This window comes from Arachis stenosperma, chromosome 8 (genome assembly GCF_014773155.1).
Source record: "Arachis stenosperma cultivar V10309 chromosome 8, arast.V10309.gnm1.PFL2, whole genome shotgun sequence".
NCBI lineage: Eukaryota > Viridiplantae > Streptophyta > Magnoliopsida > Fabales > Fabaceae > Arachis > Arachis stenosperma.
Window position 1 is genome coordinate 54,558,408 of NC_080384.1, and position 11,137 is coordinate 54,569,544.

General features: G+C 36.0%; 1 protein-coding gene across 1 annotated transcript; it reads left to right on the forward strand.

Annotated features, from left to right (window-relative positions):
- The first annotated feature begins 8,722 nt into the window (after positions 1–8,722).
- Positions 8,723–11,137, forward strand: LOC130943904 (putative pentatricopeptide repeat-containing protein At3g15200). The gene is made up of 2 exons (XM_057871990.1): positions 8,723–9,291; positions 9,483–11,137. Exons 1-2 carry the CDS (start codon positions 8,810–8,812, stop codon positions 10,462–10,464), a joined length of 1,464 nt encoding a protein of 487 aa, XP_057727973.1. The 5' UTR covers positions 8,723–8,809; the 3' UTR covers positions 10,465–11,137.

Here is an 11,137-nt window from a genome sequence, read left to right on the forward strand (position 1 = left end):
GATCCCACTCATCATGAAATCCCTGAGATGCCTCAAGGGATGCACTTTCCTCCACAAAACTATTGGGAGCAAATCAACACCTCCCTAGGAGAATTGAGTTCCAACATGGGACAACTAAGGGTGGAGCACCAAGAACATTCCATCCTCCTCCATGAAATTAGAGAAGATCAAAGAATCATGAGAGATGAGCAACAAAGGCAAGGAAGAGACATTGAGGAGCTCAAGCGCTCCATAAGATCTTCAAGAGGAAGAACAAGCCGCCATCACTAAGGTGGACCCGTTCTTTAATTTTCTTGTTCTTTATTTTCCTGGTTTTCAAAAATTATGCTTATGTTTATCTATGTTTGTGTCTCATGATCATTAATGTCTTAGTGTCTATGCCAAAAAATTATGAATGTCCTATGAATCCATCACCTTTCTTAAATGAAAAATGTTCTTAATTGAAAAAGAGAAGAATTGCATGAATTTTGAATTTTATAACAGATTAATTATTTTGATGTGGTGGCAATACTTTTGTTTTCTGAATGTATGCTTGAACAGTGCATATGCCTTTTGAATTTGTGGTTCATGAATGATTGGCTCTTGAAAGAATGATGAAAAAGAGACATGTTACTGAGGATCTGAAAAATCATAAAAATGATTAAGCAGTGAATACAAAAAAAAGGAGAAAAAAGAGAGAAAAACGAAAAAAAAAAAGAAAAAGAAAAAAAAAAGAAAAAAAATAATAAAGTTGTGATCCAAGGTAAAAAGAGTGTGCTTAAGAACCCTGGACACTTCTAATTGGGGACTCTAGCAAAGCTGAGTCACAATCTGAAAAGGTTCACCCAGTTATGTGTCTGTGGCATGTATGTATCCGGTGGTAATACTGGAAGACAAAGTGCTTTGGGACACGGCCAAGACTCATAAAGTAGCTGTGTTCAAGAATCATCATACTTAACTAAGAGAATCAATAACACTATCTGGATTCTGAGGTCCTATAGAAGCCGATCATTCTGAATTTCAAAGGATAGAGTGAGATGCCAAAACTGTTCAGAGGCAAAAAGCTAAAAGTCCCGCTCATCTAATTAATATTGATCTAGATAGATGTTTTTGGAATTCATTGCATATTCTCTTCTCTTTATTTTCTTATTTGATTTTTAGTTGCTTGAGGACAAGCAACAATTTAAGTTTGGTGTTGTGATGAGCGGATAATTTATACGCTTTTTGGCATTATTCTAGTATATTTTTAGTATGTTTTAGTTAGTTTTTATTATATTTTTATTAGTTTTTAGTTAAAATTCACTTTTCTGGACTTTACTATGAGTTTGTGTATTTTTCTGTGATTTCAGGTATTTTCTGGCTGAAATTGAGGGACTTGAGCAAAAATCTGATTCAGAGACTGAAAAGGACTGCAGATGCTGTTGGATTCTGACCTCCCTGCACTCGAAGTGGATTTTCTAGAGCTACAGAAGCCCAATTGGCGCGCTCTCAACGGCGTTGGAAAGTAGACATCCTGGGCTTTCCAGCAATGTATAATAGTCCAAACTTTGCCCAAGATTTGATGGCCCAAACCGGCGTTTCAAATCAGCTCAAAACTGCCCGGCGTTAAACGCCGGAACTGGCACAAGAATGGGAGTTAAACGCCCAAACTGGCACCAAAGCTGGCGTTTAACTCCAAGAGAAGTCTCTACACGAAAATGCTTCAATGCTCAGCCCAAGCACACACCAAGTGGGCCCGGAAGTGGATTTTTATGTCATTTACTCATTTCTGTAAATCCTATGCTACTAGTTCTCTACAAATAGGACCTTTTACTATTGTATTTTCATCTTTGGACATCTAGTTCTTAGATCAGATCTTTAGATCTTTGAGTCTTTGGATCCTTGATCATCTGGAGTCTTTTGATCATGTATTGGGAGGCTGGCCATTCGGCCATGCCTGAACCTTATTCTTATGTATTTTCAACGGTGGAGTTTCTACACACCATAGATTAAGGTGTGGAGCTCTGCTGTACCTCGAGTATTAATGCAATTACTATTATTCTTCTATTCAATTCAGCTTGTTCTTATTCCAAAATATTCATTCGCACTCAAGAACTTGATGAATGTGATGATTATGTGACGCTCATCATCATTCTCACTTATGAACGCGTGCCTGACAACCACTCCCGTTCTACAAGCAAACAAGGCTTGAATGTTTATCTCTTGGACTCCTTAATCGGAATCTTCATGGTATAAGCTAGAATTGATGGCGGCATTCAAGAGAATCCGGAAGGTCTAAACCTTGTCTGTGGTATTCTGAGTAGGATTCAATGATTGAATGACTGTGACGAGCTTCAAACTCCTGAAGGCTGGGCGTTAGTGACAGACGCAAAAGAATCAATGGATTCTATTCCAACCTGATTGAGAACCGACAGATGATTAGCCGTGTCGTGACAGTGTGCGTTGAACATTTTCACTGAGAGGACGGGATTGTAGCCACTGACAACGGTGATGCCCAACATACAGCTTGCCATGGAAAGGAGTAAGAAGGATTGGATGAAGACAGTAGGAAAGCAGAGAGACGGAAGGGACAAAGCATCTCCATTCGCTTATCTGAAATTCTCACCAATGAATTACATAAGTATCTCTATCTCTATCTTTATGCTTTATTCATATATCATTCATAACCATTTGAATCTGCCTGACTAAGATTTACAAGATGACCATAGCTTGCTTCATACCAACAATCTCCGTGGGATCGACCCTTACTCGCGTAAGGTTTATTACTTGGACGACCCAATGCACTTGCTGGTTAGTTGTGCGAAGTTGTGATAAAAAGTTGAGATTGCAATTGAGCGTACCATGTTGATGGCGCCATTGATGATCACAATTTCGTGCACCAATGACACCTAACAAGGTTATGTGAAAAATCAACCTAAGAAGATCCGTTTCCCATGGATCAAGGCACCTCTTACCTTCAACAAAATGTTAAAATCTAATTGAACATTTATACACGAATCCTCTTGACTCATCCAGAATAAATTTGAGGTTGCAAGATATTGTAAATGAGGGCTCAGTGGCTCACAATACAGAAGCAGCAAACAGGAGGAAGGAACATTTGTAGAATTGAAGTTATACTTTTGCATATCATGTTTTATATTAAGTACTACGCCTTAGTAGATATTCGTTTTGGGAATAAGATCACAATATATTTTAATTAGGGTGCATGTTCACATGGAGATGTTTTTATATAAAGATGATAGTTAAATATATAAATACGTATTATATTAAGTAACTTAGTTAAATATGTCAAATAACGAGTTATCATTCATTCCCACAAGAAGATGTCTACTTCAATTAATTCAGTTCATTATTTACTATTTTTTCTTTTAATTAATTGTGGTTTTTCCATAAGAGTTGCATGTCATCCTATGATTTAGGGAGTTAAAGTTGTGCAAGGTTGTAATTTTTTGTATTTTCACCTTCAAATCAATATTAACTAAATCTATGAATAATCGAAAGAAATTAATGTATTTTTGTTAGATGTGTAACAGCCATTATATGAAAATCAAAGCATCAATGTATGCTCATTTTTGTATTTTTTGTAAAAAGTACAAAGATATTCAAATGTTTATACATTCCAGCGTTTTCCAACAAAAGGTATAATTTATATATCAAACTTAAACCTTAATAATAAATTATAAGCTATGTAAATTAACTTGGGTTAGTTAAACAGTCAGCTCACTCGTTTGTTTAAACAATTATCAAGGATTCGAATCTCATTTTGTGCATACTCAAATTTATGACAGATTAATTTTTAGCTTGTCGGATTAGGAACACCGAAGGCATTAACCATCAAGAGGCTTTCAGTGGCCAACATGGTGAAGTGATTTGTGCATACTAGCCATTAATAAAAAACACTTTTTTTTTACAGGTAACAAGCACTTTGCTAGCATGTGTTGATGTGTATATAACTATATATGAAGTTCATACTGATAATATAAGCACTCGCCATTGTATCCCAAAAATGAGGAGGCACTAAGTTACTAGTGCTCCATGTCGACATTATTTATTGGGATAAGTACTTTTTTCGTCCCCAAGGTCTGGAGTCAAAATCAAAATCGTCCCCGAACTTTTTTTTTTATTAAAATCATCCTCAACGTTACAAAACGTTAAAAAATCGTCCTTTTCTATTTTTTTGGACCAAATTATCCTTAATTATTAAAAAAAATTAAATATAATATTTAAAAAAAAGTTAAACCCCCCCCCGAAACACCCATTTCTTCGTCTGTCTCCCTCCCCCTCCCCACACCCATTTCTTCGTCCCTCTCCCTCAGCCCCCGCCGCCGCCGCCCCTGCGTCCAGCCCGCCGCCCCGCGTCCAACCACCCCCGCCTCTGCGTCCAGCCCGCCGCCGCCGCCTCTGCGTCCAGCCTGCCGCCCGGCCGCCTCTGCGTCCAGCCTGCCGCCCGGCCGCCTCTGCGTCCAGCCCGCCGCCTCTGCGTCCAGCCCAACCCGCCGCCCCTGCTTTTCTGCTTTTGCTTTCTGCCTTCTGTTTTTTCTTATTCTTTTTCTTCTTCTGTAATCTGTTGATGAAATTTCTGAATTTCTGAATTTATGAAATTTGTTGTTGTTGATGAGGGGTGAGGGGGTGGTTGAGGGGAAGGCAGTGAGGGGTGAGGATGGGTTACGGTGAGGGTGGGGGTGGTTGAGGGGGGAGGCAGTGAGGGGGTGGGGGTGAGGGGGGTTACGGGGAGGGTGGGGGAGGCAGTGAGGGGGTGGGGGTGAGGGGGGTTACGGTAAGGGTGGGGGTGGTTGAGGGGGGAGGCAGTGAGGGGGTGGGGTGAGGGTGGGGGAGGCAGTGAGGGGGGTTACGGTGAGGGTGGGGGTGGTTGAGGGGGGAGGCAGTGAGGGGGTGGGGGTGAGGGGAGTTACGGTGAGGGTGGGGGTGGTTGAGGGGGGAGGCAGTGAGGGGGGGTTACGGTGAGGGTGGGGGTGAGGGTGGGGGTGAGGGGGTGGTTGAGGGGGAGGCAGTGAGGGGTGGGGGTGAGGGTGGGGATGAGGTGAGGGGGTGAGGGGGTGGTGGTGAGGGAGTGGTGTTTGTGTCTGTTGTTGTTGTTGTTGTGGTGGTGGTGGTAGTGGTGGTGGTGGTGGTTATGGTGGTGGTGGTGGTGTGGTGGTGGTGAAGAGGAGAATGATGAAGATAAGGGTATTTTGGTCCAAAAATTTGAAAAATGATGATTTTAAAGCGTTTTTGAACGTTGGGGATGATTTTAATAAGAAAAAAAGGTTAGGGACGATTTTGATTTCGACCCCAGACCTTGGGACGAAAAAAGTACTTATCCCTTATTTATTAGTACTTACATCGGGTAAATTAGTAGAATAAATCAATTGACATTTAAAATTATCTAGATTCTCAAAAATGAAAATGGCTATATGAATGTGCCAAGATTCATTTTTATGTAAATCGAATCAATTAAATTAGATTTATGAAACCAATACCAAATATATTCGAATTGTATACAAATTGATATATACCTATAAATCAAAATAAATAGCTTCGATTTGTAAATAACATAATTTAATTTCATATGCATATAAATCGAACCAAATGAGTTCGATTTATAAGGATACATGAGAAATAACATAATTTGATTCCATTTATTATTTACTATAAGTAAATCGAATACATCAAAGAATACATTTACTCAAATTCTAAATACAATATACTTTTACACAATCAATAATTTAAAAAATTAAAAAAATAATATTATCTAAAAATTTACGAAATTTTTCTAAAATATGTATAAGCTATAAAAATAGACGAAAGATTATTATATGAAATTTGAATTTTTTTATTAATTTTTATATAAAATATTTATATTATTGTAATTATTCATTTTGTAATAGAGTACAGCTAAGATTTTACCAATAAGTTTAAATTAAATATTTTTATAAAATTTTAAAATTTTTTATTATAAATATTTTTTTAATTATTGTAAATAATTTTATAAAATTTAAAAATAACTTAAAATATGTTATGAGTACTATAAAGGAGAGTACATTTCAAATTTTTTTATTATAAGCATTTTTTTTTTTGTGATTCTCACCTTGATAAAAATTTCAAAATACGTATAAGCATTTTTTTAATTATTGTAAATAATTTTATAAAATTTAAAATTGGCTTAAAATATATTATAAGTACTTTAAAGGGGAGTACATTTCAATTTTTTTTATTATAAACATTTTATTATAAGTATTTTTTTTTTGTGATTTAGTATATGCCTAATGTATATAAATAGGAACTAAATGTGAAATTTTTTTTCCCACCTTAGGTAGAAAATTGAAATTATACAAAGGCAGTAAACAAGCATCAATAAAAGCCAAACATTAGAGTAAGTAAGTACAGTCACATAAAATCTATGACCTAAATGAGGGATATATGTTGATGGTCTCCAAACATCAGAGAAAACAAGCAGTAGTAGTGCTGTATAGAAGAATGAAGGAAAGACAATTTATGAGGTTTAGCTTGAGCACAATGAGAACAAATATTATCAAATAGTCTTTCTCAATCACTCTTTGCCAACTCAGCCTCAATACTTGGGCGAACAAAACTGGCAATGTCACTGGCAGTAGAATCATACAAGTTAAATTTCAGCATGTGCGATTCTTATAAGAGAAAAAATAATACATAATAAATTCACAGACAAATTCAAATATCAAAGTTTATAACTAAAGATGAAAAATAATATTAAACTACTTTTTTATTTTAGTCTATGACAATAAAAAAAGTCTTACGCCCTACATATATATTCAGTTTTACTTTCATAATTTACAATTTCAATCAATCAACAATCAATAAAATTTCTTCATCTTTTCTTTTCTTTCCTTATTCTTTCAAAATTTTATTATCTTTGCGTACTCTTTATGTACTCTTTCCGTTTTATTAAATAATAATCATTCATGCAAGAAAAAAAAAAGTAACAAGGGGGCGTATCCAAGGAGGGCGTATTGTATTGTTCTCACAATTTAAAAAAACACCATAAAATTCAATAATTGAGTATTACACCAAGATTTTTTTAATATACAAAAAAAAATTATCCATACATTACAAGACAAGTGATCCTATTGCTTGACCTTTCTTATGGTGAGTTGGACCATTGCATGAGTACAAAAGTTAGTGGCACTGCTTTCACTTTTTCGGTTCTTTTCTTCCTTTTATGTTCTGTTTGCTGATTTTTGAATGTGAAATTGTGAATGGTTAATAGAAATCAAATAATTGATTTTTTTCTACTTCTCGTTTTTAATTCCTGAAATTTTTGTTAAAATTTTCTTGCTGCTGCTAAAAATGAATTAGGGATTAGGGATTACTTGTTGCTGTTTTGTAATTAGGGATTATGTTCTGTTAGCTTTATTGATTTCAGGTTTAGTGTGATTAGGAATTACTTGTTGCTGTTTTGTAATTAGGGATTATGCTCTGTTAGCTTTATTCATTTCAGGTTTAGTGTGATTAGAGATTACTTGTTGCTGTTTTGTAATATTTGTTGCTGAATGCTAAAATGGAAATCAAATCAAATGCTGTTTGTTGCTTCCATATATTTTCTTTGATAGTATTTTCCCGATTATAAATTCTGGTTTTGAGTCAAAACTTTGTATTTATTTTGTCTGTAGTTTGATTTGAGATCATTAGATCTGATCCGATCCTATTAAGTTCAAACTATTCGTTTGGATTTTTGGTGTAGAATTGTTGGTTACCTGTTTGAAGTGTGTATTTCTTGTAATTGGATCTGTTTTAAACTGGATTGTGATTTTATGCTGCATTAGGTGTTCATCTTGGGTGTAGTTTTGGGATCATTTACTTGTTAATTTTCGGACATTTAGTTTAGTAAGGATCTTCTTGTACAAATTTGTTATCTTTCTTTAGGTTCTTTATAGATTTATTTGTAATAAATTTATATAAATGCTGGATCATTTTGAACATGTCTATTGGCGTAATTTCACTTTGTAGTATATATCATTATATCTTAAATGGTTTCTGAAGTCTTATCTTTGAACGAGGTGTTTTTGTACTCTTTATTTTTAGTTAGGCCATTTTCAAGATGGAGTATTAATTTTTTTTCAGTATATATGTAATCCCTTAGTTAAATTTTTATTTTGCTGAAAATCATCACTAAGTTGAATTTTTGTTGCTGATTGAACCTTAAATTTGTTGCTGTCTTGTGAATAATCACTTGGTATAAATATTTTTTGTTGTTGAAAATCATCACTACGCTGAATTTGCTGTTGATTATCATCACTAAATTTTGAATTTGTTGCTATCTTGTTGAAAATTATCATAGTTGAATTTGTTGTTGGAAATTATCAACGAAGTGAATTTGTTGCTGTAAGAATAAATTTGAATTTCGTTTTTAATGAATTTGTTAATCATTAACTTAGCAATTGTGTTATCTATTGCTCTCTTTTATTCATTTAAATTGAGAAAATATTTTATACTAGTTTATTATCTCATTTTATATCATTAATTATGTCTAAAAATTTATATTTAATTGTTATTAACATGTTTGTGAAGATGTTTATTTTAACTTTTCATTTTAATTTTATTTTTATAATTTTATATTTTTATTTAATTATAACTAGGTGAACCAATAACCTGGTGACTCGATGATATGACCGGATCAATTATCGGTCGGTTATAATGACTATGCTTAAAAATTTTATATTGAAATATTTTTTTTTAGTTTCAAATTTTCAGAAACATAAAAACATTACACAATATACACCTCCTCCAAATACCTGCCAGATATTTGGGCTTAGAAGCTCCTTTCGCATAATAGACCTCACCATTGCCGTACATGTTCTGGCAACTCCGCCGGTGGGAACTCAAAATGCTATTCTACCCTGCCACAACCACTCTCCTCCGAACTCCAACCACATGCTTCCTGCATTCCCTTTCGGATCCACCCCACTGGAAACCACCATCACCACCACCGCCGATTGTTTATCTTCAGAATCTCCTCAAGTTCCGGAGGGACAAGCCCGCCATCGAAGTGGAGCGAGCACTCGACCTATGTGGGTTCCAGCTTAGCGACAAACTCGTCTTCGAAGTGCTTAAACGGCATCATTCTGATTGGAGACCCGCCCTCGTGTTCTTTAATTGGGCTTGTAAAGCGAGTCCCGAGCGAAATGGGTATGTGCCAAGTTCCGTCGTTTTCAATGAGATTGTGGATATTCTCGGGAAGATGAAGCGGTTTGAGGAGCTCTACCAGGTGCTCGATGAAATGTCCCATAGACAGGGTGTCATGAACGAGTTGGTTTTTTCCACATTGATTCGTAGGTAGATTAAATGTTCTATTATAGAGCTTTGGATGTTTGATTTTCTTATGTGATATGTGATCTCAAAATGATTCCTATTAGCTTTTCTGAATTCTTTAATATCACTTTGGTACATTTTAAGAGCATTAAGTCAACTAACTAGGTGTCATTTAAATATGTGAATGGTTAATTTTGGGTGCTCTCCGATTACAGGTATGTGGGTGCACATAAGGTGGAGGAAGCTGTTGGAATATTCTATAGGAGGAAAGAGTTTGGATTGGAGATTGATTCTAAAGCATTTAGGACACTCTTGATGTGGTTGTGCAGGTACAAGCATGTAGAAGATGCAGAAACTTTGTTTCGCAGCAAGGTGAATGAGCTTCCACCTGATATAAAGTCCTGGAACGTGATCCTCCATGGTTGGTGCATCTTAGGGAACACACATGAGGCGAAGAGGTTGTGGAAAGACATATTGGCATCTAAGTGCAAGCCGGATCTTTTCACTTATGCAACATTTATCAAGGCAATGACCAAGAAGGGGAAGCTCAGCACTGCACTGAGGTTGTTCCATGGCGTGTGGGATAAAGGTTGCAAGCCCGATGTTGTGATATGCAACTGCATCGTTGATGCTCTTTGTTTCAAAAAGAGAGTTCCCGAGGCATTGGAAGTTTTCAAGTGCATGAGCGAAAGGGGCATTGAACCTAATGTGGCTACTTACAACTCCTTGATCAAACACATGTGTAAGATTCGACGAATGGAGAAGGTATACGAGCTAGTGAGTGATATGGAAAGGAGGAAGGGGAATTGTTTGCCTAATGCTGTTACTTATAGCTACTTGCTGGGTTCCTTGAAGGAGCCGAAGGAAGTTCCTGTGATTTTGGAGAGGATGGAGAGAAATGGGTGTAGCATGAATGATGATGTTTACAACTTGGTTTTGAGGTTGTATATGGAATGGGATGACCAGGATGGGGTGAGAAGAACATGGGAAGAGATGGAAAGGAATGGATGGGGACTAGATAGGCGATCTTATACAATCCTGATTCATGGGCACCTCAAAAATGGGAGGACGAAGGATGCCTTGCGCTATTTTAGGGAGATGGTGTCTAAGGGAATGGAGCCTGAGCCAAGAACTGAGAAACTATTGAGTTCCATGAACATTCAGTCAAAAGAAAGAACAGAAAAACAAAAAGGATGATGGTATTGGAGTTATCTAGTGATCCAATTCTTCCAATAACTTCATTGCCATTGGTTTGGGTTCTCTAGGTCGAAAATTGCCAACAGTAATATATCTTTGAAAGGCATTGAGTGCTAATATACTGAGACGCATAGGATGTTGATTTGGTTGAATTTTCGAACATTGAGATATTTTGCCAAACTCTTTAGATTGCCAAGAAGCAAGGAAAAAAGATAACCCGACACCAAATTTTAAGATTCAAGATTTTATGTTAATTAGAGGGTCCAGAAATTAGAAGGCTGGGGTTATTTCGCTCCCTTATCTGTTTATGATAGCTGTGTTAGTTGGATAAGCTTACATTTTCTCATCCAATTAAGCACCTCAGCAGATTTTCTACTAATATTTAAAAAAGAGAATTCAGCCGGTGGAAGCAATAGGAGGAACTATCTCAACTTAGTCTCAATCAAACAGTGCTTGGAAAATGAGAGAATGTACCGCTGAAGAAAGGAATGGAGGATTTGAAGAGTGATAGAGTTTGAAATGGAAGTTTCTTATAAAATTGATGCGTGTATTATGTTGGTTGACTTTGGCCTCTGTTTGTTTTTCTTGATTCTTTTTGTTTTTAGTAAGTAAATGTTTTGACAGTGAAGGCATTTAGTTTTTGAAGCCTTGAATTAAAATTATTTACAATTTA